At 49.3% G+C, this 27,986-nt stretch overlaps 5 protein-coding genes across 6 annotated transcripts; 1 reads left to right on the top strand and 4 right to left on the bottom strand.

Annotated features, from left to right (window-relative positions):
* Positions 1 to 10: 10 nt before the first annotated feature.
* Positions 11 to 4,854, bottom strand: LOC101759132. Its single transcript, XM_022828555.1, has 10 exons — positions 4,613 to 4,854; positions 4,358 to 4,524; positions 3,810 to 4,251; positions 3,475 to 3,694; positions 3,235 to 3,382; positions 1,683 to 1,812; positions 1,290 to 1,456; positions 760 to 1,201; positions 425 to 644; positions 11 to 334 (listed from the first exon to the last, which is right to left on the bottom strand). The coding sequence occupies exons 1-10, from the start codon at positions 4,737 to 4,739 to the stop codon at positions 187 to 189; spliced, it is 2,211 nt and encodes a 736-aa protein (XP_022684290.1). The 5' UTR covers positions 4,740 to 4,854; the 3' UTR covers positions 11 to 186.
* A 3,631-nt stretch (positions 4,855 to 8,485) lies between these two features.
* Positions 8,486 to 10,011, bottom strand: LOC101784129 (anthocyanidin reductase ((2S)-flavan-3-ol-forming)). Its single transcript, XM_004978200.1, has 6 exons — positions 9,933 to 10,011; positions 9,604 to 9,770; positions 9,303 to 9,506; positions 9,026 to 9,209; positions 8,720 to 8,924; positions 8,486 to 8,633 (listed from the first exon to the last, which is right to left on the bottom strand). Exons 1-6 carry the CDS (start codon positions 10,009 to 10,011, stop codon positions 8,486 to 8,488), a joined length of 987 nt encoding a protein of 328 aa, XP_004978257.1.
* Positions 10,012 to 14,152: 4,141 nt separating this feature from the next.
* LOC101783722 (phenylpropanoylacetyl-CoA synthase) lies at positions 14,153 to 15,560 on the top strand. The gene is made up of 3 exons (XM_022828554.1): positions 14,153 to 14,318; positions 14,421 to 15,026; positions 15,157 to 15,560. Exons 1-3 carry the CDS (start codon positions 14,153 to 14,155, stop codon positions 15,558 to 15,560), a joined length of 1,176 nt encoding a protein of 391 aa, XP_022684289.1.
* A 2,010-nt stretch (positions 15,561 to 17,570) lies between these two features.
* On the bottom strand, positions 17,571 to 19,829 carry LOC101758322 (anthocyanidin reductase ((2S)-flavan-3-ol-forming)). Of its 2 annotated transcripts, XM_004976857.4 has the most exons (6): positions 19,589 to 19,829; positions 19,342 to 19,514; positions 18,914 to 19,080; positions 18,608 to 18,811; positions 18,116 to 18,495; positions 17,571 to 18,028 (listed from the first exon to the last, which is right to left on the bottom strand). In XM_004976857.4, exons 1-6 carry the CDS (start codon positions 19,666 to 19,668, stop codon positions 17,881 to 17,883), a joined length of 1,152 nt encoding a protein of 383 aa, XP_004976914.1. In that variant the 5' UTR covers positions 19,669 to 19,829; the 3' UTR covers positions 17,571 to 17,880. The 2 variants fall into 2 exon arrangements, with proteins under 2 accessions (XP_004976914.1, XP_012703009.1); XM_012847555.3 differs by lacking the exon at positions 19,589 to 19,829 and having other exon boundaries at positions 19,342 to 19,576.
* Positions 19,830 to 22,224: 2,395 nt separating this feature from the next.
* Positions 22,225 to 27,387, bottom strand: LOC101757899. Its single transcript, XM_022828553.1, has 12 exons — positions 27,124 to 27,387; positions 26,863 to 27,035; positions 26,152 to 26,735; positions 25,909 to 26,061; positions 25,441 to 25,766; positions 24,817 to 24,958; positions 23,922 to 24,052; positions 23,527 to 23,693; positions 23,243 to 23,443; positions 22,917 to 23,076; positions 22,594 to 22,813; positions 22,225 to 22,512 (listed from the first exon to the last, which is right to left on the bottom strand). The coding sequence occupies exons 1-12, from the start codon at positions 27,248 to 27,250 to the stop codon at positions 22,365 to 22,367; spliced, it is 2,532 nt and encodes an 843-aa protein (XP_022684288.1). The 5' UTR covers positions 27,251 to 27,387; the 3' UTR covers positions 22,225 to 22,364.
* Positions 27,388 to 27,986: the final 599 nt, after the last annotated feature.

Genomic DNA, 27,986 nt, shown 5'->3' with positions numbered 1-27,986 from the left:
ATAAAGCGTGGGGGGACAAACGGTTGTGGGATGTATTTTTCGCATTATTTCTGGTAATAAACAAGGACCTGTTGTTTCCTCTCATAAAGTTAACATAAACTCTCTCTCTCTCTTTTTTCCGGAAACCATAGACTTGTTTTGCAAGCACATTTTGGAATTGTGACACCCCAAAGCGGAGGAACATCATCAGTTGGTGAGAATTCCTAAGGCCTTGCCGTACTCGACCATGTCGTCGTACATCCCATCCAGCGTCTCGTACTTGTACTCGAACCCTTCCCTCACCAGCTTCGCGGACGATACGCACGCTCTCGGCTTCTCAAGCACGTCGTCGGAGCTGCAAAGCGGAAGCCCAGGATCATGCATCACTCATCAGTCCTCACTAGTCAGTGCAACGAAAGGTTCAGAGTTGAGGCCCGATTCTTACAGCAGGTCTGTTTTCACGCCGTACTGCGGGTACTTGTGTGCCAGGAAACGCGCGAGCTCGGCGATGGTCGTGTTGAGGCTGCAGCAGAGGTACCTCCCCGCGGCCGCCTCCTCCTCGGCGACGAACAGCTCGGCGCGGCAGACGTCGTCGACGTGAACCAGCGGCACCGTGCCGGACGCCTTCGCCATGCCTGTCAGCACGGCGAACTCTGCCTCGTCGCCTGCGATAGTCACGCGACGCAGCGGTATGAAAAGAACTGCAGGTACGAGAGAAATCGACAAGTTCTTCTCTGACTTCCGGTCAGCTCATCTCAGCGCTCGTGCTCACGGCCTCACCGGACAGAAGGGAGAGGCAGCTCGGGACGCTGGTGCGGGCGGTCGGCGACGGCGCCGCACCGACGGTGACGACGGGGCAGACGGTGACGAGGCTGATGCCGTGCTCCTCCGCGAACCTGCACGCCGCCTTCTCCGAGAGCACCTTGGAGACCGGGTAACCCTGCGAAGCGAACGCAACGCGAACACCATTAGCAAACGGACCAATAAAACATGCTGGTTCAGAAGGAACGGCGCGTACCCAGAAAGCAGTCTTGTTGGCTCTGAGGTACTCGACGTTGGACCAGGACTCCTCGTCCAGGACATGGCCGTCGCCCTGCAGCTCCGGCCTCCTGGTGATCGAGGACGCCGACGAGGTCAGGATGACGCGCTTCACCGTCCCCGCTTTCACGCACGACCTCATCACGTTCAGAGTTCCTCGGACAGCTGGCTCGATCAGCTCTTTCTGCCATGCATCGAGTTCATTTGAGTGGACCAAGTCAAGGCATTGTTCAGTAGTGCCAAATTTTTACAGCAGAACAGTGGCCCCACACCTCAGGATTCTCCGACTTGAGGTTCACGGGAGCGGCGACAAGGAAGGCGTAGTCGCAGCCGGCGACGGCTTCATCGAAGCTGCCTTCTTCGTCCAAATCTGCGCGGAGGACCTCCAGGGGGCCGAGCGCCTGCAAGTTCTTGAGGTGGGAGTTGTTCGCCATGTCATCTGGGGGTTGCGGAAGCAAAGCGGCAAGCACTTGGAAGATTCAGGATCATGCTGACAAATTCTTTCACAGTAATTTGTTTTACTCCAACATGATTAAAGGAACCTCTTATGAGAACACATGGAGTACTAGTTATTATTGTCAATTTTTGCAACTACTCCGAAAATTTCATCCCTACGAGAAACAGAAGAAAAAAAGAGCTGAAAGGGATGGATCAGTGAATCAAACCGGGGTTCCTGACCGTCGTCTTCACGGCATACCCTTTCTCCAACAGCATCTTGATGAGCGCGGAGGCGATGTACCCGCTCCCTCCGGTGACGCACGCCGTCTTCATCTTGTCGTCGGCCGACATCGCCGGTCACGACGTCCCCTAGCCGCTATCCTCACTCCACACTAGTAGAGGCTGAATCGCCGGAAAGAGGAGATTCACTCACCCGGACACCTGAACTTTCAGGAGAAGATGCAGTCTGCTGTAGGAAGAGATCGATGGCGTAGGTCAGGTGCTGATTGCTTGATCGGTTGTTAGCAGCCGCCCACAGGGACAGTGATCGTTGGGGCCGCGACCAGCGCTAGGTTGATTTCGGAGGTGTTTGGATATGAGGTACTAAACTTTAACATTGTCACATCGGATGTTCGGATGCTAATTAGGAGAACTAAACATGAGCTAATTATAAAACTAATTGCAGAATCCTGTGCTAATTCGCGAGATGAATCTATTAAACCTAATTAATTCATCATTAGCAAATGATTACTTAGCACCACGTTGTCAAATTATGGACTAATTAGGCTTAATAGATTCGTCTCGCGAATTACACTCCATCTATGCAATTAGTTTTGTAATTAGCCTATATTTAATACTCCTAATTATCATCCAAACATCCGATGTGACGGGTGTTAAATTTTAACACCCTATCGCCAAACAGCCCTTCGCCAAATAGCCCTGGCCTTGTTTAGTTCCCAAATTGGGAGTGGCAAAGTTTGCATTTTGCTATAAATGCGCAACGGTAGTATTTCGTTTGTATTTGTGAATTATTGTCCAAACATTGACTAATTAGGCTCAAAAGATTCGTTTCGCAAAGTACAACAAAACTGTGTAATTAGTTTTTGATTTCGTCTACATTTAGTACTCATGCATATATCGTAAGTTTGATGTGATGGGGAATTTTTCTTTTTGCATAGTGCCAAAGTTGAGAAAAGGGAACTAAACAAGGCAAAAAAATAAAAAAATAAAGGACAGATCGTGGGGAACGATGACGACGACAGTTTGTCTGTTGTTATGACTTACGCCTCGCACTGAAAATGACACATTCAGCCAAGTGTAATGGATCTTTATGATGACTAATCCGATTGAATGGATGTGATTGAAATCGAAATTCTCAATCTGATTCTGAAAGATAGGCGGCCACACTCCAATGAATGGAAGGGCTCTGTGGGGAAAAAGAAGAATCACGAAAGTCAGTTTCTTGTTACAAATTGCAATGCCGTTAACCGCAAGTGGTTACCAATAATATCTAATTAATTTTCTTTTAAATCACTCACATGTGCCATCATAAAACAATAACCCAAAGTGCCCTAAAATGTATATTCAAATTACATATCTTTGCCATTATGGGAAAATAAACCCAAATTTTCTATGAATGAATCTAAACCACCCACATCTATCATCACAATGTATTTATTCAACGTACCAGTACTAGTACTCTAGCAGCATGGAGGATCTTGCAACTGCTTGCTGGTTTGGAGTTGTGATCACCCACCCATACAAAGCAGAGGAGCATCATAGATTGGGCAGAATTCCCAAGGCTTTGCCATAGTCGATCATGTCGTCGTACATCCCATCGAGCGTCTTGTACCTGTACTCAAACCCTTCACCGACCAGCTTCGCCGATGACAGGCGTGCTCTCGGCTTCTCAAGCAGATCACCAGAGCTGCAAAGTGGAAGGCGATAATCACTCCTCACTGCAAAGCAAGTGCCTGATTCTTACTTCACAGCAGATTCTTTATTTAGAGTTCAACTCACAGCAGCTTCGTTTTCACAGTGTACTGCGGGTAATTTGCAGATAGGAAACGCGCGAGCTCGGCGATGGTCGTGTTGAGGCTGCAGCAGAGGTACCTCCCCGCGGCCGCCTCCTCCTCGGCGACGAATAGCTCGGCGCGGCAGACGTCGTCGACGTGAACCAGCGGCACCGTGCCGGACACCTTCGCCATGCCTCTCAGCACGGCGAACTCTGCCTCGTCGCCTGCGATAGTCACGTGACGCAGCGGTATGAAAAGAACTGCAGGTACGAGAGAAATCGACAAGTTCTTCTCTGTCTTCCGGTCAGCTCATCTCAGCGCTCGTGCTCACGGCCTCACCGGACAGAAGGGAGAGGCAGTTCGGGACGCTGGTGCGGGCGGTCGGCGCCGGTGCCGCACCGACGGTGACGACGGGGCAGACGGTGACGAGGCTGATGCCGTGCTCCTCCGCGAACCTGCACGCCGCCTTCTCCGAGAGCACCTTGGAGACCGGGTAACCCTGCGACGCAAACGCAACGCGAACACCATTAGCAAACGGACCAATAAAACATGCTGGTTCCGAAGGAACGGCGCGTACCCAGAAAGCAGTCTTGTTGGCTCTGAGGTACTCGACGTTGGACCAGGACTCCTCGTCCAGGACATGGCCGTCACCCTGCAGCTCCGGCCTCATGATGATCGAGGCCGCCGACGAGGTCAGGATGACGCGCTTCACCGTCCCCGCTTTCACGCACGACCTCATCACGTTCAGAGTTCCTCGGACGGCTGCCTCGATCAGCTCTTTCTGCCACGCGCAGATCGAGTTGAATTGAGCGAGCCAACAGGCAGGCAGAACACAGAACAGTGGTGACTGACTGACTGTTAAGGGATGCCTGAGCCAGACTGCGCACCTCAGGATCCTCGGACGCGAGGTTCACCGGAGCGGCGACGAGGAAGGCGTAGTCGCAGCCGGCGACGGCCTCGTCGAAGCTGCCCTCTTCATCCAGGTCGGCGCGGAGGACGGTCAGGGGGCCGAGCGCCTGCAAGTTCTTGAGGTGGGAGTTCTTCGCCATGTCATCTGGGGTTTCAGGATCAAAACTACAGTTGATGCAGATGTGCAGCAATTCGCTGACGTTCGATAAGAGGGTTCAAGGAAGGAATCGAACCGGGGTTCCTGACCGTCGTCTTGACGGCGTAGCCCTTCTCCAGCAGCATCTTGATCAGAGCCGAGGCGATGTACCCGTTCCCTCCGGTCACGCATGCCGTCTTCTTCTTCTCGCCGGCTGCCGACATCGCCAGTCGCTTGAAAGAGGAGGATTCACTGGCTGGCTCGCTCGCCACAACTATTAGCTTCGATTTTTTTAGTGTAGGCCACACAAGATGTAGACAAACGGTTTGTGGCGGAAAAAAAAACAGTTGCCACAAGAAAAGCAAAAGAATGCATAGCAAGAAGATAAATGTGTCACCATTTATCGTTTGTTCAATAGTGGTCTGCCACATGGTCCTCGTACGAAAGGACCCTGCCTGGGCATCAGCGTGGGCCAATCCCAGTGCGCTAAGTCACATGAAGAGCCTCCCGAGTTTACGTTTGGATACATGGTGCTAAACTTTATCAATATTATATTGTATATTCGAATGCTAATTAGAAGGACTAAATATGAGCTAATTACAAAACTAATTGCACAGATGGAGTCTAATTCGCGAGATGAATCTATTAAGCCTAATTAGTTTATCATTAGCAAATGGTTATTGTAGTACCATATTGTCAAATCATGGACTAATTGGGCTTAATAGATTCATCTCGCGAAGTAGACTCCATCTGTACAATTAGTTTTGTAATTAGCATATGTTTAATACTTCTAATTAATATCAAATATCCAATGTGACAGGTGCTAAATTTTAGCAGGTGGTATCCAAACACCCTACCGTGGGAGTTTCATTTTCTTAAGTAGAGTGCCATGTTAGCGTTTTTGATAATGTGACAAAAAGTTAATGAAGAGAGATGTGAAATGAGTTTCATGGTGATGAAACCATATATACATTATTTCTAACACAGTTTGTGTCTTGCATATGGCCTAAGAAACACCAATGAATAAAACAATGCATTGTATAAAACTATTTGAATTACAAATTAACTAGTCCATCAACCCGTGCTCCCGCACAGTCAAATATTTTTGAAAGCTATTGTATTCTACTAATCAAAATTGTTTACCTACTACTCTCTTATTTTTTTTCAATACTTCAACATAATATTTATATAAATATGTACTTATCTTTATCCATTTGTGATTAATTTTTTAATAGTTACTCTATACACTTTTTCATCCATATTCACACTTTTTTCATTTTGTATCACACTTTCATACATTTTGTTTAGCATGAAAAATCAATATGTTTCATCAATTCCGCACATACATGTATAAATGGTCTAAATGGTGACACTCATCATGTATACATACTTTAACTTAGTATTTCTATATTAACAATGACATAAATAAGTAATTTAAAATTATATATTAATTTACTTCTGAAAATTTCTGTATGATGCATATGAAGTAAATGTATTAAAATTTAGGTGTTTACTTTAGGTTATTTTTAATAACGACATATGTGGGTAACTTAGATACAAATTTAAAATGACGTTTTAAGTTATGCTTTATAATGATAACTTTTTAGAAAATATAACAGATCAAATGTTATGATTATTAGAGATTATAGGATTGATGTTTGATAATTTTGATTTTTTGTGAGAATTTCTAGCATTGATAATTTTGATTTTTGTGAGAATTTCTAGCATTGATAATTTTGATTTTTGTGAGAATTTCTAGCATTTGTCTCTTCTATTTTCTAGCATGTCTCGTGAGAACTAATGCGGAGTCTCCAGTGAAAAAAAAGAGACCATATTGCTAGAAAACTATTATCATGAGCTACATCTAATTTGTTAAATATTCGAACATAATACTTATATAGATATATACATATTATCTTCATACAATTGTGATAGATTTTAGTTAGTAATTACTCTATAATATTTTCATCCACATTTAAAATGTTCAACTTTTCATTTTGCATCGCAAGTATGCATTTGAATTTGTTTAGTGGATCTTGAGTTTGAGCTACAATTTTAACATAGAAATATATATTCTCATCACTTCCTCTATATCTTTATAAATGGTGACACATATCATGTGTATATACCTTAATTTTTATATCATATACCAATAGTGTAAGAAATAGACGGTTTAGAACCATATATTGCTGTATATTTTTAATTAAGGTGATTTGGATTCAAATAGAGGGTTACCTCATGTTATTTTTAATAATGGCATATATGGGTAATATAGATGCAAATTTAAGGGGTCACTTTAAGTTTTTTAAGTATTAGTGGTGGGCAATTTAGTTGCAAATTTAGAGGGCTATTCTAAATATTGTTTATAATGGCATAAGTGGGTAATTTTGACGAAGAATAGGGGGTTACTTTAGTTAATTTTATATAATGGCAGAGGTGGGTAATTTAGATATAGATTTAGGGATTACTTTATGTATTTTCATAATAGCATAGGTGAGTATTTTTTTAGAAAACATAATAGATCCGATGGCTATGATGATTTGAGTCTTTCCATTGGTGGTTGGATGTTTTGCTTTTCTGTAAGAATTTCTCTCTTTTTCTAGAGTGTTCACTTAGGATCCTAGGTGCTTCACCTAGAGCCTTCAAAAGGAGCCTCCAATAATAGTAAGATAAGAAGGTTCTCTTGCTATGTGGCATTTTGAAAACATAAACATGAAATCCCTAATTGAGAATGGCCTCATAAATACATGTCGGAATATTGTCATTTGCTAAGAATTGCTCCCTCGATTTTAAATTTAAATTACAGGTGGCTTTGGTTTTACAATATGTCTCGATGTATAAGTAAAATTTATGAATTTAGAAAAGTTAAAATGATTAAATTTAGGATGGAGGAAGTACTTTCCATAATATCAATTGCAGGGATTTGGTCCTTAAGTTTGAAGACACATCCGGGTATGGGCCGGCTAGACGTACATTTAAGGTATTTTTGATTGGGTTGTTTTGCTCCATTATCTGATTACACTTTTACGGGACTATCGGATACCGTTTACTTCTCGTTTGTTTCATGCCATCTGTAATGATGATAACTAGAGCCCATGCTTTCCTTCCAGATCTAGATCGGGGCAAAATAGGATCTGTTACTGGCCTATATAATGATGATACCATCCAATCTCCCATCTCGAGCCCATGCTTTCCTTCCAGATCTAGAGAAGGGCAGTCTCTACGTGAGACAGGAACTACCGGCCTGCAAAGACCGTTCAGTTGTGTTGCCAAATCACGAAATCCGACAGTGATAACTGATCCTTTGGCTGGCCGGAGCAATGAGATCTCTGTTCTCATCATCAAGACCCCTACTGTTTTTGCTCAGAAAAATAAACAAGCAAATGTGCGATGCTTTCTCCAATGATCCTGTAGCGGCAAAGGCGGTGTGCGCCGCCAAGAACGCGCAACTAGCGGTGGATGATCGGAAGTATCTGCGGAGGTGAAGGCCATACCGCTGTCATTTGATTTCATTATCGTTTGCGACTTTGCGTCAGCCCGGCAGCGTTGGCGGGCCAAAATTAGCCGGAGGAATGGGCCGCTCACGAATTTTGCCCACGTCGATGACCGAATTTTGGCCGGCCGCCGTGGGCACCTACCTATCCAATCGCACCCATAGTTCCGAAATTTTGGTCAAAAGATCAAATTCGTAATTGTCTGCAAAATGATGCTAGTGATTTAATTAGTTTGAACTATCAGAATGATTTGTATCCACAATCAAACCTGCAAGTTATTGTCGAAAGAATTCAAGAACCCTGCAATTTTTCCTTTTATTAACGTGACAGAAGTACACATCCGATACGAACTGACTGAACCGCTACCGTTCAGCTTATTGGCAGTAGCAGCATAGGCTTATTTTGCAACCACATGGTTTTCGTGTTCTGACTCCTGATGAATCCTCATCACCGACCGAAAGCAGAAGAGCATGACATCAGTTGGGCACAAGCCCGAGAGCCTTGCCGTACTCCACGTTGTCGTGGTATATCTCATCCAGGGTCTTGTACTTGAACTCAAACCCTTCCCCAACCAGCTTGGCAGACGAGAGGCACACTCTCGGCTTCTCCAGCAGCTCGCCGGAGCTGCCAAGTGCAGGCAAACGATGGTTCATCCGCGAAACAGCGCAAAAGCAGGTGTCAGGATTCAGAGCTCTGAAGCCGATTCTTACATATTGGTGTTCACGTCGTACTGCGGATACTTCGCCGCCAGGAAACCGGCGATCTCGACGATGGTCGAGTTGAGGCTGCAGCAGATGTACCTCCCCGCGGCCGCCGCCGCCTCGGCGACGAACACCTCGGCGCGGCAGAGGTCGTCGACGTGAACCAGCGGCACACAGCCGGTTTCCATCTCGATGCTTCTCAGCACGCCGAACACTGCCTGGTCGCCGGAAATCGACACGCGCGTGGTCATCCTCCCAACCTCTCCGATCCGATGCCGTCTGAATAAAGCAAAAAAACTGGAGAAGCTGGCGCGCTTCGATTCTCACCGGATAGCAAGGAGAGGCTGGCGGGGACGCTCACATTCGTCTGGCTCTGAATCCTTGTGGCCGGCGCGGCGCCGACGGTGAGGACGGGGCAGACGGTGACGAGGCTGATGCCGTGCTCCTCCGCGAACCGGCACGCCTCCTTCTCCAAGAGCACCTTGGACACCGGGTACGCCTGCGTGTGAAGATGCAACCCAAGCACGGGGTCATCGATCAGCAGGACAGCAAACAGATAGAAACGTTCCGTTTCAGAGTGAGAAACGCGTACCCAGAATCCAGGCTTGTCGGCGGTGAGGGGCTCGACGCCGGACCAGGAGTCCTCGTCCAGTACGTGCCCGTCGCCTTGCAGCTCCGGCCTGACGTAGACCGAGGACGCCGACGAGGTCAAGACGACGCGCCTCACCGTCCCGGCTTTCACGCACGACCTCATCACGTTCAAGGTTCCTCGCACGGACGGCTCGATCTGGTCTTTCTGCCGTACATATCAGACGAGCGAGGCTCAGTCACTGAATGGCAACTTGAAGCTAAGAGAGATTTAACAGTGTGACTGGTTGGTGATGTCCCCGCACCTCAGGGTTCTCCGACGTCAGGTTCACCGAAGCTGCGACGAGGAAGGCGTAGTCACAGCCGGCAACGGCGTCGTCAAAGCTGCCTTCTTCATCAAGGTCGGTGCGGAGGATCTCCAAGGTCCCGATTGCTTGCAAGGCCGTGAAGTTGGAGTTCTTCGCCATGTCCTCTGGGATGGGATATTCAGATCGACAGTAACAACGTTCAGATTCTTGTGCTATGCTACACTGGTCCAGAAGATATTCTTCTGCAGTTCTACTAGACAGGAAAACGACCAGCCACAAGCCCCACTATGCACTGAACTGAAAAGGGATCAAGGAAGGAATCGAACCGGGGTTCCTGACCGTCGTCTTGACGGCGTAGCCCTTCTCAATCAAGCCGCGCGTGCGCCGTCCTAAGGCGCCACCCATTGGCTTCGTCGCCTGCCGACCGCCGCAACAGCCGCATTGCGGCTCTCTCTAGGGGATGTGGGTCCAACCCAACCCCGGCGGTATAGAAGTAATCATGAGGTGTCTCGGCATCGTTGGGAATGATGAGGGGCTCGACACTTCCCCCTTTCAAGAGTACTTGAGGTTGTTTGCGATCGAGCTTTCGGACGATCATTGTAGAGCAATACAAAAGTTGTTTGGTAGCAAGATTGAGTCTCGCGTAGTATTGCATCTTAGGGGATGAGGATGTGCAGGCGGCTACCAGAGAGCTCTTCCCGGAGGACCCAGCGGTCTGTGGGCGGTGCTCGGCGTAGTCCTTTGTTTAGGTTGGTCATTGGTTGTTGTATATGTAACTATGAATGAACATACGGTGGTTTGGAACGTGCGTGGCTTGAATCATTGAGCTAGGCGCACAGCGGTCCGTGAGCTTGTTAGGTCAGAGAAGATCTCCCTTCTTTGTCTTCAAGAAACTAAACTTAACTCCGTAACTGATGCACTTATTTTAGATATGCTTGATCTTGATTTCGACTATGTCGCGCTTAACGCCACCCACACCCGTGGGGGTATTTTAAGTGCCTGGAATGTTAACGTTTGGTTGATCACCAACACATCCCTGGATGCAAACTCAGTAATGGCAAGGGTCGCCCTTTGCTCCAGCTCGACGCAATCCTGGTGGCTCACGTCTGTCTATGGACCTCAGGATGATGAAGGGAAGATAGCTTTCCTCAACGTGTTGCGATCCCTCAGGGCAACTTTAGATAGCCCGTGGGTCCTTTGGGGGGGGACTTTAATTTAATATACTAGGCGGCTGACAAAAACAACGGTTCCCTCTCAAGGCGCATGATGGGTCATTTCTGGAGATTCCTTAATGATTTGGACCTTAAGGAAGTCCTCTTACATGGTCGTCTCTTCACTTGGAGTAACGAAAGGTCGCATCCAACACTTGAGCGTATTGATCGGGTCTTCATGTCTGTCGACTAGGAATGTTGCTTTCACATGTGCTCACTTCAAGCACGTGTGACCCGATGCTACAACCATGCCCCCTTGCTTCTACAGTTTGACGATGTCGTTCACCCCAAGCGACGGTTCCGGTTCGAATCCTTCTGGCCACAATTCGAGGGGTTCGCAGAGGCGGTCGCCATAGCATGAGGGTGGCCGAGGCCCTGCATCAATTCCTTGCACAAAATTGATCACTTGATGCATGAGACGACGAAGGAGTTGAAGCGATGGAGCTCCAAAAAGGTCGACAGCATCTGCACTCAGATTCAGGTTGCTAAGGAGCTTATTTTCCGCCTTAAAGGACCTTAGGTCGCTATCCTTAGCTGAGTAAGCTCTTCACCACTTCCTCAAGCTTAGGTTTCTTAGGCTTACATCCCTGGAACACACCATCGCTCACCAACGATCCTCCATGCGGTGGCTACATGAAGGCGATTCTAATACCAAGTTCTTTCATCTCCATGCGAATCATCGTCGATGGAAAAACCACATTACTTCGCTGGAGGTGGATGGGGTCGTTCTTAGGGGGGAGGAAGAGAAGACGGAGGCAGCCTTCAACTACTTTGAAGGGATTCTGGGCACCTCTTGCGATAGGACATGCGCTCTCGACTTCAAGACCCTTGGCCTCCCCCAGCTAGATCTTTCTAACTTAGGTAGCCTGTTCATGGAAGCTGAAATATGGGATGTCATTAGAGAAATGCCTCCGGATAAGGCCCCCGGCCCGGACAGATTTACTGGTCGCTTCTATACTACGGCTTGGCCGATGATCAAGGGGAACACTGTTGGGGCTTTTGACGCCCTCTCATCAATGGACTGCCGAAGCTTTTACTTCTTGAATGACGCACTACTAACATTGTTGCCTAAGAAAGATGACCCATCCTCCTTGGGCGACTACTGTCCCATAAGTCTCATCCACAGCTTTGGCAAAATCTTATCCAAAGTTCTAGCTAATCGTTTCTCTATGAATTTAGGTCGCTTAATATCACCTAACCAAAGTGCTTTTATCAAAGGTCGTCAAATTCAAGATAACTTCCGGTACGTACAGGGTACGATGAAGACTTTAGCTACAAAAAAGATACCCAAGATAATGTTTAAGATTGATCTGGCAAAGGCTTTTGACTCGGTCTCTTGGTTCTTCCTTTTGGAACTACTGACGGTAGTAGGATGCCCAAGAACTTGGACTAACTGGGTCTCCATGTTGCTTTCCACGACGAGCACCAAGGTTCTTCTCAATGGTGTCCCTGGGAGGAGGATTTGCCATGGTTACGGGCTAAGGTAGGGGGACCCCTTTCCCCGATGCTCTTTGTACTTGTCATGGAATGCTTGAATTCCATGATCAACATAGCGGAGGAAAGGGGTCTTCTCGACACGTTAAGCACTAACATCAGACATAGGACTTCACATATGCGGATGATGTAGTTTTGTTTCTCACACCGGCATAACAAGACCTCTCAGTCGTCAGGGAGATCTTTACATGCTTTGAAAAGGCTATCGGCTTATCTACTAGCTACTCGAAAAGTCAAATGTTCCCCATCAACAGCTCTAACGAACATATTAACCTGGCCAAGGAAACCTTGTGGTGCCAAACCTCGGAATTCCTTTGTACATACTTGGGCGTTCCGCTATCGATTCGCAAGTTGCCTAAGTCCTCGCTACAACCGCTGGTCAATAAGGTCGCTAAGCGCCTACCCGTCTGGAAAGGGAGGCTGCTTAATAAGAGCGGGCGTCTGACTCTAGTGAAGTCTACGTTGTGTGCGATCCTAGTGCACATTTCTATGGCCACAACTATTTCCCCTTGGGCTGTTAAGACTATTGAAACCTGATGAGGGGATTCGTGTGGTGTGGTACTAAGGTTGCTTCTAGTGGGAAATGTGTGGTCGCCTAGCTTAACGCCTCCTGTGCTACTGTCTATGGAGGTCTTGGCATCCCGAACTTACAGTTGATGGGTTTTGGCACTTAGAATGCGCTGGATGTGGCTTACACGAACGGATGATATGAGGACGTGGAGAGGCTATCGACTCCCAACCAGCCGGCTATCTAAAGCCTTCTTCGATGCCTCTGTCACGGTCGTGGTGGGTAACGGCGATATTGCCTTGTTCTGATCAGACCGTTGGATCAACGGTTGTTGTATCCGATCTCAAGCACCAAACCTTTGGGCAGTCGTACCACCACGCATAAGGAATAAGCGCACGGTGCGTGAGGGGCTAACCGATCGACGTTGGATCAACGACATCTCATATGCTCTCACGGTCCAAGTCGTTCTGCAGTACCTGAGCATATGGGATTTGCTTCAGGGCTGGACTCTAAACCGCTCGCCAGACAAGTTCGTATGGAGGTGGTCGCCATCTGGGGAGTTCTCTTCCGCTTCTGCTTATAAAGCACTTTTCCTAGGCAGGTCGCATCTCCTGAGGGCGCAACAACTTTGGAAGGTTCAGGCCTCGGGTAAAAGCAAGTTCTTCGGATGGCTTGTTCTACATGGTCGTTGTTGGACTTCTAACCATCTCCGTCGCCATGGGCTCCGTGATAGAGATGATTGTGCTCTGTGTGCACAAGAGATGGAAACTAGAGATCATTTTCTCACTGGTTGTGTACATAGTTGGGAAACGTGGTTTCGCACTCTTTGTTATGAGAACCTCCAAACATTAGTGCCCCAAGAGGAAGGTGCGCTCGCTTCATGGTGGCTACAATTTCGGAAGAGGGTGCCTAAACCACGTCGGAAAGGATTTGATACCCTGGTTTGGTTAGTCGCTTGGTCATTGTGGCGGGAACGGAACCGTTAGGTGCATGACCGATCTGCTCTACAGTCGGTGGCGTTGGCTCCCGCCATTCTAGGGGAGGCAAGGCTTTCGGCTTCGGCGGGCTGTTAGGGATCAAAAGTTCAGTGTGGTTGTTCTTGTTGTTCGTTATGCTTCTTTCAGACTGTACTCTTCTTTTTTCTTCTTGTAAACAAACTCTCTTCTTCTTAATGAAAAACGTTCTCAGCACGTTGTATAAAATGGCTCAAGTAGGTATAGCGGGTTATAGCGGAAGCTTAAAGCGGGAGACTTAAAACCATGCTATAAATAGGCATGGTAGCTGGCCTTTCGGAGGAGACAGGCATCGATCGATCTCCATCAGCTTAACGGCCATGGATATCGATGGTCCTAGGGTGTACGAGCATAAGAGGGCGATGGGCACGGCCTCCTCCTTGGCGATCGGGACGGCCAATCCCAGTAATGTGATGCTGCAGAGCGACTTCCCGGACTTCCCGGACCACATCAAGGAGGAGCTCAAGGACAGGTTCAGGCGTATATGTACGTACAGTACCTAGCGATGCATATATATATATCTATATAAATATATGTACACATGTATGTATACACACACACGTACGCACACACAACATTCACAGTGAGGTCATTTATTTGCAGGTCAGAAATCGGCCATTAGGAAGCGGCACCTGTACATCGACGAGGCACTGCTGGGCGCTAATCCTGAGATGACCACGCACGGGGGGCCAAGTCTGGACAAGCGCAAGGACATCATCTCGGCCAAGATCCCTGAACTCGGCGCCGCGGCCGCCGCCGCCGCGCTCAAGGAGTGGGGGAGGACGGTGGTGGACATCACCCACCTCATCGTGGGCTGCAACAGCGGCGGCAGCGACCAGCCCGGCGCCGACTACCACGTCGCCCGCCTCCTCGGGCTCTCCCCCTCCGCCAGCCGCCTCGGCGTCTACCACCAGGGCTGTGTCGTCGGCGCGTCCACGCTGTGCCTCGCCAAGGACCTCGCCGAGAACAACGCCGGCGCCCGCGTGCTGGCCGTCCTCGTCGAGGTCAGCATCATCGCCATCCGCGGCGCCGACTCCGCCGCGGCGGCGGGGGACGGGAGTGAGAGGCCGCTGTTCGAGATCGTGCGCTCGAGGCAGCTCACCGTGCCAGGAACGGGCGACGCCATGCGAGGGCTCATCCGGGAGGCGGGCCTTACCAGGGGCGGATCCAAAATGGAGCTGCACCCCGGGCTAAGTTGCTGAATCAGCACCAAAACAGTCTAATCTTACCTAATAAATCTCCTTTTGTTAAGCTAAATACCACATATGTTAAAGGGGCTACATGGGCTCGCCCCGGGCTGCAGCCTGGGCAGCCCGGGCCCTAGATCCGCCCCTGGGCCTTACGATCAGTCTCGTCAGGGAAGGGCCGTCTATGTTTGCGAGCAACCTCGAGGCCGCCCTTCGGGGGTTTCTCGGCGGCTCCGTCACTGACGGCGACTGGAACGCGCTGTTCTGGGCGTTGCATTACCCTGGGGGCCGCCTAATCCTGGACAAGGTGGAGACGGCGCTTGGGCTGGAGCCGGCCAAGATGCGGGCCTCTCGCGAGGTGCTCGCCGAGTACGGCAACATGGGCAGCGCGTCCGTGTGGTTCATCCTCGACGGCATGCGCCGCTGGTCCGCCGCCAACGGCTGCGGCACCGCAGGGGAGGGGTGCCACTGGGGCGCGCTCTGCGGCTTCGGCCCCGGGCTCACCCTGGATCTCGTCCTCTTGCGTGCCGCGCGCGTCTAGCTGCACCAATACACGCCAACCTCTACACCAAACTACTACTACTACTACTGCTGCTACGTCGTGGTGTGTACGACAGCGTCGACGTGATCGACGATGCTCGCGATAAGATGCTCGCGATAAATCGTCAGCCTACTGGCTACGAGAGCCTACGACTACTGGTTGGCGGTTGTTGTACGTTCTTATGGTGATGGATATGCTTGTTGTTCCTAGTGTGGCGGTGATGGTGTTTTGGGCATTCCACAGTCAAAGGAACGGCGCGTAGGCATTTGCCGACGCATGGCAGTGGTAAGGTGTTTTGGCAGCCACAGCTAGCTGAAGGCATCTCTCTGCGGATGCTGTGTTGCGGTGGTTGTCTCATAGCTCTACTTATCGTATGAACAATTATCATATGGACGAATGTTGTGGTGACGGTGGTGTGTTGTAACTGTGAGGGATTTTTTTATCCTTTATATTTTCTATTAATATATATTATATAATAACTTATCGGTTTCTGCATAGCTAATATTGTCGACTCCAACCCGACGGTTATATACATGTGGCCAATTTTTACCCGTATGCTCGAGATTTCCCTTTGCTCAAACAATTATTGCATCTCTAATCTTTGTATTTTAGCAAAAGAACTTCTAGATTGAAAATAACTACAACCACGCTCTATCGTGGAACACGAGGAGGATATAAACAGTTAAACACTGAGGCAAACCTCTTATCTATTTAGAGGGAAGAAAATACAATTAGGCTAGAGACTACTACGGACAAAACGATGTTGTGTTATTGGTTTTCCTGTATTACTGTCTGCGTGAGTTGACTAAGTAACGGATGCAGACGACCAAAAAAAAAACCCTCTGAAAGTGGGGCTTGAATAACAAGCTCTTTTAACTCGGTGGTAGAGTAAATCGGCTCAATCTTTTCTTGTGGGTTGACCAATGGGCCAGTTGAGCTTACGCCCTTACGTGCGCAACGGGTACTGTGGCCCCCTCAGAGGCCCACTGGACCAATCCAACTAATACACGAGGTACAACCCAAAAGCCCAAGTGACCATTCCATTTCAAAAAAGGAAAAAAGAAGCCCAAGCAAATACTATCGGACGCCGCCGCCACCGGCCACCTCCAAATCAGTCCAGCATCGGAAATTGAGTGGTGTATTTTCCTCAAGGCCACGGTGAGCAACAAAATCAGATACAGAAAGATGTTACAGCATGTGCCTAGATGGGGTTGGAGGTGCCGCAAGCACGAAGAGCATGTGATCAGAGCAAACTATTAGGAATAGTTAATCCTCTTTGATAGAGCTTCGGCTTTTCATAAAACGACTTTAGCTTCGGCTTCTTCGGTGGAGTGACTTTTTTATGAAGCTGAAGCCGTTTTGCAAAACGTTTGGTAAAAAGGCTTTTCAATGATAATATATGTAATTTTATGATCACTTAATGCTTGGAGAGAGAGGAGAAGCCGGTAAAGCCACTTTTTCCAGCTTTTCCTCTCTAGTGTAAGCCGTTTTGCGGCTTCTCTCCGGCTTTGGGGGTAAAGTTGTTTTGAAATTGCTCCTTTGATAGGGCTTCACCAAAAGCCGGTGGAGAAGCACTTTGAGAAGCCCTACCAAACGGGGCCTTAGCTTAAACATGTGATTTAGTTAAACCGGCCATTAGCAGATAATAATTACGGGATATGTCTGTACAATGAGGCGCGGGTTCAGGATATGTCTTTATCCCAGATAGGATTAAAAAAAAATCTAAATGTAGTTCGCAAAAAGTTTTTCAAGGAAAAAGGAAAGACTAGAAGGGAAGAAGCTTTCGAAAAGGAAGGGACGAGGAAGTGTCAGGTAGGCAGCACGACTTTGCTTGCTGGTGCTATGCTAGTGCGTGGATCAGTAGGGCCCCTTGAAGCATACACAATTCAAAATGCAGATAGTGAAGATCATGATGAAACAATAAAGATATATGAAGCTTTTTGTGGCTGATGCCTTGCAATGAGAAATGACAAATTCCGTCCCTTTCTCAAAACGATTGGGCGTAATGTAAAAATTAAAATACTATACTATGGAACCAGGTGTCGATGTACAAGTTGCCCAAAGGCCAGGCACCGAAAAAGCGAAATGTCTCTTGATCGTAAGATGAAAACTCGTTTTGTCTGTATGATAAAATGCGCCGGCGACCGAACTAGTTTCCCACAAGATATTGCCGAAACAAGTGCAGAACCGCATCTTATACGAACTTACTGAACCGCTAAGGTTCAGCTTACTAGCAGTCTAGGCATGGTTTTTGTGTTCTGAGTTCTGACTCGCGAGTTCGTGACCATCGACCGGAAAGCAGAGGAAGAGGAGAATCACGTCAGTTGGGCAGGATTCCCACGGCCTTGCCGTACTCGACCATGTCGTCGTAGATGTGCTCCAGCGTCTTGTACTTGAACTCGAACCCTTCCCTCAGCAGCTTCGCAGATGACAGGCACACTCTCGGCTTCTCAAGACGGTCTCCGGAGCTGCAAATGTGCAAGCAAACGGTATCAGTCATCAGTGCAAAACATCGTCAGAATTCGGTGCTCTACAGCTCTGGAGCCGATTCTTACAGCAGATGGGTTTTCACGCCGTACGGCGGGTATTTCTGCGCCAGGAAACGCCCGAGCTCGGCGATGGTCGTGTTGAGGCTGCAGCAGATGTACCTCCCCGCGGCCGCGTCCTCCTCGACGACGAACACCTCGGCGCGGCAGAGGTCGTCGACGTGAACCATCGGAATACAGCCCGTGGCGCTCTCGATGGCGTTCAGCACGGCGAACGCTGCCTCGTCTCCAGATAGAAGGGAAAGGCAGTTTGGGACGCTGGTGCGGGCGTTCGGGGCCGGTGCCTCGCCGACGGTCACGACGGGGCAGACGGTGGCGAGGCTGATGCCGTGTTCCTCCGCGAACCTGCACGCTGCCTTCTCCAAGAGCACCTTCGAGACCGGGTATCCCTGCGATCGATGAAATGAAGCATGAGCAGACTGTGCACTTCGGTTTCAGGACATGAATCCAGGCGACGGGACAGGACTACTGCACATAAGGCTGGCAAGCGTGTGCGCGTACATAGTAACTGGATTTGTTGGCGGTGAGGTACTCCATGTCGGACCAGGAGTCCTCGTCCAGGACGTGGCCGTCGCCTTGCAGCTCCGGCCTGCTGGAGACCGCGGCCGCCGACGAGGTCAGGACCACGCGCTTCACCGTCCTGGCCTTCACGCACGACCGCAACACGTTCAGAGTTCCCCTGACAGCGGGCTCGATCATCTCTTTCTGCCGTTACCCAATCGAGGAAGCGATGAGGTACAGATGCCGTGTCACCAAGTACAAGACAAATGAGGAACCGCCATACACGTGCTGTGGACGTCTGCGCACCTCAGGATTCTTCGTGTGGATGTTCACCGGAGCGGCGACGAGGAAGGCGTAGTCGCAGCCGGCGACAGCCTCGTCAAAGCTGCCTTCTTCATCCAAGTCGGCGCGGAAGACCTCCAAAGGGCCTAGTGCCTGCAGGTCCTTGAGGTGAGAGTTCTTCTCCATGTCATCTGCGATTCAGATTCACAATGCAGAGCACTATCAGAGATTCTTAGCATGCGTTGTCTTGGGGATCATAAAAGTTATGATTTCAGGTTCTTTCTTGCTCGCTGATTTGCCTGAGCTTAGAATCCCGGTTCTTGAACCATCTATGCCACTATCTCCCAAGTCCCAACTCATCAAAAGCAAAAGCGTTCAGGTCCTCTGTCCATGAAAAGGACCAGGACCAGCCACGAAACACTGAACTGAAGAGAAAGATGAACGAATCGAACCGGGGTTCCTGACTGTCGTCTTCACGGCGTAGCCCTTCTCCAGCAGCATCTTCACGAGCGCGGAGGCGATGTACCCGCTCCCTCCGGTGACGCACGCCGTCCTCTTCTTCTCGCTGCCGGCCGACATTGCTGGACGCCGGTCACCACGTACCTCTGCCACCGGAGAAGGGAGTGTGGACTCACTAGCTCGCAACCGCGCACTAGAACACTGTACGTTCGACTGGTGGTTGGTGATGACTCTCGTTATGTAGACACCACACAAGTAGGAGACGACACTGGCGTGCAGGAAAAAGTACTGTATCCTAGCCTCCTCCTAGGACATGACATGGAGAGAGAGGACTTTGAGGCAGAGACGTGAGATCTACTTCTTGTTTTAGCAAAAGGATGAAGCAAGAGATGTGTTTGATGGATCGGTAGGCGCCCTGTACCCGCAGCTCCAACCGGAGAAGGGAGAGGTGTGTGAAGCTGATGCGGCCGGGATGGACAGGTCAATGTAACCAACGATGGACGCCGAGTGCCAACAACGATGCCGACTGGTCTGGTAGTACGATTCTTGAAACTTTCTCAAAACAGGAAACAGCTACGCACTCGAGCGATTTTTTATCCTATTATTTGTGTTTTTCCCCTGTGTGTAAATATGTCAAAAAAAAAACTACATATTCTAGTTGGGTGAACTAGTACCGTGTTTCTCTCCGTTCCTTTGCACCGAGGCCTGGTGTCACAATCACTAGCCACCATAAAAGTTGTTGGTATTTCGGGTCCCCCTCCTCCCCACCCAGTTTTTAGGTTTGATTTTTTTATTCAAATTTTGAATGAGGAAATCAGTTACTAATTTAAAGAAAAGAAATGACAAAAAAAAATAGAGGACAAGTGGGAGTCGGGGTGCCCATGGGCCGCTCAAAGCCTTCTGGGCCAAGCAGCCCAGGTTGCCACATCGGCTTCCCGCGTGCGTGCTTCCCGGCTCTCGTGCAGACGTCGTGCACGCGTTCCCCTGCTCGCCCCTTCCTTGCCATGTGCGGCGGCTTGACGGCTCCGCTCGTGCGTGTGGGTGCCGTGGCGGTGGTGCACACCATAGCTCCCGTGATGGCTCTCTGCCACGGTGGAGTGCGCTCTGTGTGGACTTACCGAGGTGGCCGGCTGGCCGCGCTCTTGGGCTCTTGGCGGCGCAATGTGCGGGGGTGTATAGCCTACAAAAATTTAGCACCTATCACATCGGATATTTGATACTATTAAGAATATTAAATATAGGCTAATTGCACAGATGGAGTCTAATTCGCGAGATGAATCTATTAATTTTAATTAGTTAATGATTTGAGAATGTGGTGCTACAGTAACCATTTGCTAATGACGGATTAATTAGGCTTAATAGATTCGTCTCGCGAATTAGCACAGGGTTCTGCAATTAGTTTTATAATTAGCTCATGTTTAGTTCTTAATTAGCATCCAAATATCTAATGTGACACTGCTAAAGTTTAACACCTAGTATCCAAACAACCCTTTAACGCGCTTGTTGCGGGCGTTGCTGCCGTGCGACCACGACAGCAGGTCCACGCCAGTGGGAGTGATGCCCAGGCCCGCACGAGACGCACTGGTCTCGTGCTCCAGTTATTTCCCTTTTTCTCCTATCAGTCATTTTTTTTACTAATATGCATGTCCTTCGTGTGCAGGTCATGTTCATAAGTTGTCTAACAATATTTTCGTAACAGTTGTGATAAAAAACATTTGCATAAATTGTGTATATTATGAAAGTTGTGCTACAAAATTATCACGTAAGAAGTTGTCAAAAACTTATACATATAAGTTGTATGCACAAAGTTATAACTCTCTTAAAAATGGAAATTTGAAGTTGTCCTTTAGAAGCTGTAAGTATATAAGTTGTATGCACAAGTTATAACTCTCTTAAAAATGGAAATTTGAAGTTGTCCTTTAGAAGCTGTAGGTAGAAGTCATACGTATAAATTTGCTCATATAGTTTTGTCTACAAATTTTTGTTTGAACATTGTTATACAAATTTTTTGCATAAGTTTTGTCCACAAATTTGTGTTTGAACATTGTTATATAAATTTTGTGCATAAGTTTTGTCCACAGATTTGTGTGTATAAGTTTACCTACAGATTTGTGTGTATAAATTTTATCTACATACTTTTGTGTTTACAAATTTGCGTGCATACAGAAGGGGGACCACCGGTGATTCAGAAACGGAAAGACGGAGGTGGACCGACAAGGCAGCATCATGCCATAAAATGGCTGTCGGAAATTGATTGTTGCGGACGCTCCTAGCAAGCGAGCGCTAATTAGCAAACCCCTCTTGGCGGTGCAGAGGTGACTGCGGTCATCATCTCTGGCTGATGGAGAGAGCGGCGCAGTTGTAGCGGCAGCGGGCAGCAGCAGCATCCACCGTCCGAACAGGCTAAACTATTTTTGTATGAACAACTTGTTCCTTCTCACATAATAGAAAATTTTTTATCTATCGATTAAATTTGGAAATGGCTCTAAATCCATATATATACCAACAAAATCAACTTTATAAAAGAAAAGGCAGTCCTCTTGTCAAACACAATAAATGTCATCGTGACAAAGCTAAATGTTTAACACAAGAGCGGCAGTGGTTTGATCGGCCTAGCAAAAGCTAGTTCCTACCGTATAGAATAGAAGAGGCTTCAAATCTTGAGCTATGTGAACTAAACGCCAGAAGTAAATTGCCAAGAAGAGAAATGATGTTTAAATAATTTTGTTGGTGCTAGAAGGGAAAAAAAGCGACACTACTGACTTACATTGCAAGGTTGAAATATTTTCATCTTTCTAGGTAATGTAACTTTCACATTAATTTGATTGAAAAGGGTGTGTGTATGCATGTTTTATTTGAAAAATGCAAATTTGGTTTTAACACACGAATTAATTATACTGAAAATGACCTATTCGACAGTTCAGCTAGCGTACATCAGGTAGCATAGATTTATTTCCCAACTTCACTGCAAGCTGGTGCTATCGCTTCTTGTTACGGATGGAAGGCAGAGGAAGTATCAGTTGGGCAGAATCCCCAGGGCCTTGCCGTGCTCCACCACGTCGTCGTATATCTCGTCCAGCGTCTTCTTCTTGAACTCGAACCCTTCCTTCACCAGCCTCGCCGACGACAGCCTCACTCTCGGCTTCTCGAGGAGCTCACCGGAGCTGCAAACGTGCAAACAAACAGTATCAGTCATCGGTGCAAAAATCGTCAGAAGAGCTCTGAAGACTGAAGCCGATCCTTACAGCAGATCTGCTTTCACGGTGTACTGCGGGTACTTCTCTGTCAGGAAACGGGCGAGCTCGGCGACGGTCGTGTTGACGCCGCAGCATATGTACCTCCCGGAGGCCGCGTCCTCCTCGGCGACGAACACCTCGGCGCGGCACAGGTCGGCGACGTGCACCATCGGCACACCGCCGGTGGCCATCTCGACGCCTTTCAGCACCCCGAACGCTGCGTCGTCCCCTGAAAAAAAAAATGGAAAACCACTTGTGTCATCAACCGAAATACCCAATCTGCCGAGTTGTGTGACTGTGTGAGGAGTAAAGGGCACGGGAGCTTGGCGCACCGGACAGCAAGGAGAGGCTGGCGGGGACGCTCGTGTGGATCTTTTTCGCCGGTGCCGCGCCGACGGTGAGAACGGGGCAGACGGTGACGAGGCTGATGCCGTGCTCCTCCGCGAACCTGCACGCCTCCTTCTCCGACAGCACCTTGGAGACCGGATACCCCTGCGATGCAACGCAAGCACGGTGCCATGATCGTCATAAGCAAAATATTGGTGCGCTCAACAGTGGGCTGAACATTACTCCATTGTTTAGTAAAAATGTTGCACATCTGCTTGACTGAACACTCCGTTTCAGACGAGAAGGGGGACATGACATGTGTTAGTATTACCCAGGGGCCGGACTTGTTGGCAGTGAGGAATTCGACGTCGGACCAGGAGTTCTCGTCCAGCACGTGCCCGTCGCCTTGCAGCGGCCTGCTGGAGACGGCGGCCGCCGACGAGGTCAGGACCACGCGCTTCACGGTCCCTGCCTTTGCGCACGACCTCATCACGTTCAGGGTTCCTCGGACAGCAGGCTCGATCAGTTCTTTCTGCCACCACCAACATAACGAGTTATGCATGCCATCACAAAAGAAGAATTGCGCTGACAAGTGGTGACGTTTACTTTGCGCACCTCAGGATTCTCTGAATGGAGGTTCACCGGAGCGGCGACGAGGAAGGCGTAGTCGCAGCCAGCAACGGCCTCATCGAAGCTGCCTTCGTCGTCCAGGTCGGCGCGGAGGACTTCCAAGGAGCCAAGTGCCTGCAGGTCCTTGAGGTGGGAGTTCTTCTCCATGTCATCTGGGATTCAGAATCACAAATACGTAGCACGTTCAGAGCCTAAACCAGCGACCAACAATTCTTACCCTGCGTTCTTTAGCCAAGCTTATTAAGCGCAACATTAGTTCAGATTATTATTTTTTACTCGTTCTTTACCCAAGAACATCTGAAGATGCCGGCGCAGTAGAACTGTAGAAGGTTTATCCACTAGATACTGAAGAAAAAACTAAGGAACAAGAAGAACCGAACCGGGGTTCCTGACCGTCGTCTTCACGGCATAGCCCTTCTCCAGCATCATCTTGATGAGCACCGAGGCGATATACCCGTTGCCTCCGGTCACACACGCCTTCTTCTTCGTGCCACCAGCTGACATCGCCGATCACCACCTCTACCTCCTGGCAGGCGGGGAAATGAGAACTCGCCCACAGCCCAGAACCCACTAGCTCACCGGAATTGCAGCAGTGAGATTTGCTGAAGGCAAAGCTGTGACTGTCCGCGAACCTGCATGCTGCATCATATACACACAAACATCGGTTGGGTGGCGCTTGAACCGTTGAACGGTAGGTTGATGCATGCCCAGTGCGCCCAAGGCAACCGTGCCAACCGGCGACAGACCGTTGGCGTCGCCTTCTCACCAGCAGGTCAATTTCTTCACCGGGTACCAGATATATTTTCTACATTCCTACATTGAGCCTTTTTACGGCATTTAAGAGATATCGTGAATTTAGCAATTTGATCGTATTTTATAATAGGATGGCATGAGCTCGGAAAACTCAAATCAGGATGAAGAGTATAATACAGTTGGTTCCAAAGATTTCGTGCTCAGGCTACAAAGAACCTAAATGCAGAAGAAACAACAAAAGTGGAGAGGACGCCTAAGAAAAGGAGGGAGAGTTCAATGCTTATAGCAACAAAATTGTAACTAGAGGAAAGTACTTTTTCTTACCATAGGCAACAAATTCTGTAACGAATGCAAGTGCGCTTTCAGATATGGCTGCAAAACGGCACGGACGAAGTTTGAACTACATTGTCACTGACTTCATTGCAGGCCAACCGTCAGAATTCAGAGCTCTGAAAACGATCCTTACGAGGAAACGTGCGATAGATCCCAACGATGGTGGTGTCGAGGCCGCATCAGATGTACCTCCCCGCGGCCGCCTCCTCCTCGGCGACGAACACCGTGGCACGGCACGTCGGCACAGGTCGTCGACGTGCACCATGCACCAGCAGCCCCGCGCCGGAGGCCATCTCGACGTCTTTCAGCATGCCGAACGCCGCCTCGTCGCCTGAAACCGCCAGGCATAATGTATCGTCATCCACACTGAACCTGCCGAAACGAGGCGTTGGGGCTTCGATCTCACCGGATAGCAAGGAGAGGCAGGCGGGGGAACGCTCGTGTAGTCGTGTAGATCTTTCTATTCGGTGCTACGAAGGGTGGGCCCGGCGGGGACTACGGCGGCGCCGGGCGGGCAGGAGGAGGAGCCGAGGGGGCGGCCGGAGGAGACGAAGGAGCTTGCTGTCCAAATCAGGGGTGGTTTGCAAAATACTCGGATCGGGTATTTTCAAATAACCCCCTAATTTGGATCGCGATTATTGATCGCGATCCAAAGTAGGGGGCTATATGAAAATACACGGGCGCATTTTGCGAACAATGATCGCGATCCAGATGAGGGGGCACTTTGTAAATATCCGCGCCGGCGAGGACGCGCCGCCGCGGGCTCGCCGCTGCCCCTTCCGCGCTCCCCTCCGTCGAGCACACGTACCCGACCGCGGTCTCCGTCCCTGCGGGCGCCGCGGCGGGAGCATGGCACGCGGTCGCGCCTCAGCGCGCCGTAGCTGATGTACCCGCCGGACGCGTACAGGGGCGCGGCCGTGGTGACCGAGGCCCAGCTCGGCATCGCCGGACAGTCACTCGCCCACGGATCCGCGGCAGCGGGATCGGCGGGGAGGAGCGTGAACGGGAGGTGGCTGCCACCGTCAGAGAATGCGGAGGCGGAAGCGGCGGCGAGGAGGAAGGCGAACAGGGATTTGTTCGACGAAATGCCGGTGGCGAACCGGGTGCAGCAGCAAATCGTGTTTATGAAGTATCTCAACCTTAAACTACCAACAATGTTGTCGAGCATGAATAACATGCCGAGATAAAAACACCACAGGATTGCGAAACATCTTGAACAATCTTTTTGTAGAGCATGACTAGCATGAGTACAATCTGTCGGGAGCAGAGCATCATCATCATCAGTAGGGCAGAATTCCGAGTGCCCTGCCGTACTCGACGACGTCGTCGTATATCTCGTCCAGGGTCCTGTACTTGAACTCGAACCCTTCCCTAACCAGCTTGGCAGACGACACGCTCACTCTCGGCTTCTCCAGGAGCTGATCATCGTCGGTGCTGCAGAGTATCAGGAATCAGAGCTCACAATAAAACCACTACGAACAACAATGATCTCCGCTGCGGAAGTGATCCCGGGCCGATTCTTACAAGTCTGTCTTCACGCCGTACTGCGGGTACTTCCGTGCCAGGAAACGCGCGAGCTCGACGACGGTCGTGTTGAGGGCGCAGCAGACGTACCTCCCCGCGGCCGCCGCCTCCTCGGCGACGAACACCTCGGCGCGGCAGAGGTCGTCGACGTGGACCAGCTGCAGCGCGCCGGAGGTCCTCTCGATTCCTTTGAGCGTGCCGAGCGCTGCCTCGTCACCGGATAGAAATGAGAGGCAGCAAGGGACGCTGGTGTTGACGATCGGCGCCGGCGCCGCGCCGACGGTGGAGACGGGGCAGACGGTGACGAAGCTGATGCCGTGCTCCTCCGCGAACCGGCACGCCGCCTTCTCCAGGAGGACCTTCGACACGCAGTACGCCCACCACAATGGTGGCTTCTCGGCCCTGAGGTACTCGACGTCAGACCAGGAATCCTCGTCCAGGACGTGCCCGTTGCCTTGCAGCTCCGGTCTGATGTAGACTGAGGCCACCGACGAGGTCAGGATCACGCGCCGCACCGTGCCGGCCTTCACGCACGACCTCATCACGTTCAGCGTTCCCCGGACAGCGGGCTCGATCAGCTCTTTCTGAATTCAATCAATTCATCAAGCTCAAAACAGCTTTTCGAATCAGCTTGCCATCGGCGGTATCACAAAAAGAAGAAATCGATCGAATTAAACGAAGCTTCACAACTGGTGGTCACGTCTGCTGCACCTCAGGATCCTCCTCCCCTGACGAGAGGTTCACCGGAGCGGCGACGAGGAAGGCGTAGTCGCAGCCGGCGACGGCCTCGTCGAAGCTGCCCTCTTCATCCAGGTCGGCGCGGAGGACGGTCAGGGGGCCGAGCGCCTGCAAGTTCTTGAGGTGGGAGTTCTTGGCCATGTCATCTGGGGTTTCAGGATCAAAACTACAGTTGATGCAGATGTGCAGCAATTCGCTGACGTTCGATAAGAGGGTTCAAGGAAGGAATCGAACCGGGGTTCCTGACCGTCGTCTTGACGGCGTAGCCCTTCTCCAGCAGCATCTTGATCAGAGCCGAGGCGATGTACCCGTTCCCTCCGGTCACGCATGCCGTCTTCTTCTTCTCGCCGGCTGCCGACATCGCCAGTCGCTTGAAAGAGGAGGATTCACTGGCTGGCTCGCTCGCCACAACTATTAGCTTCGATTTTTTTAGTGTAGGCCACACAAGATGTAGACTAACGGTTTGTGGCGGAAAAAAAAAACAGTTGCCACAAGAAAAGCAAAAGAATGCATAGCAAGAAGATAAATGTGTCACCATTTATCATTTGTTCAATAGTGGTCTGCCACATGGTCCTCGTACGAAAGGACCCTGCCTGGGCAGCAGAGTGGGCCAATCCCAGTGTGCTCAGTCAAATGAAGAGCCTCCGCTCAACTAAGGTTACCATGGGAATTTTATTTTGAGAGTGCCATGTTACCTTTGATGATGTGGCAAAGAGTTAATGAAGAGAGAGGTGAAATGGTGATGAAACCATGTATACATTATTTCCAACACAGTTTGTGTCTTGCATGTAGCCTAAGAAACATCAATGAATGAAACAATGCATTGTATAAAACTAATTCAATTAAAAATTAACTAGTCCATCAACCCGTGTCAAATACTTTTAAAAGCTATTGTATTTGAAAATTATATAAAAATTAAATTCCTAACTAATAATAAAAAAATTTACCTATTACTCCCTCATTTTTTTCAATATTTCAACATAATATTTATATAGATATGTGCTTATCTTTGTCCGGTTATGATTAATTTTTTTAAATATTACTCTATACACTTTTTCATCCACATCCACACTTTTTTCATTTTGTATCGCACCTCC

The sequence above is a fragment of the Setaria italica genome, chromosome VII (assembly GCF_000263155.2).
Source record: "Setaria italica strain Yugu1 chromosome VII, Setaria_italica_v2.0, whole genome shotgun sequence".
Taxonomy (NCBI): domain Eukaryota; kingdom Viridiplantae; phylum Streptophyta; class Magnoliopsida; order Poales; family Poaceae; genus Setaria; species Setaria italica.
Note: the sequence above shows the minus strand (reverse complement) of the source record. Positions and strands in the feature narration are given on the sequence as shown.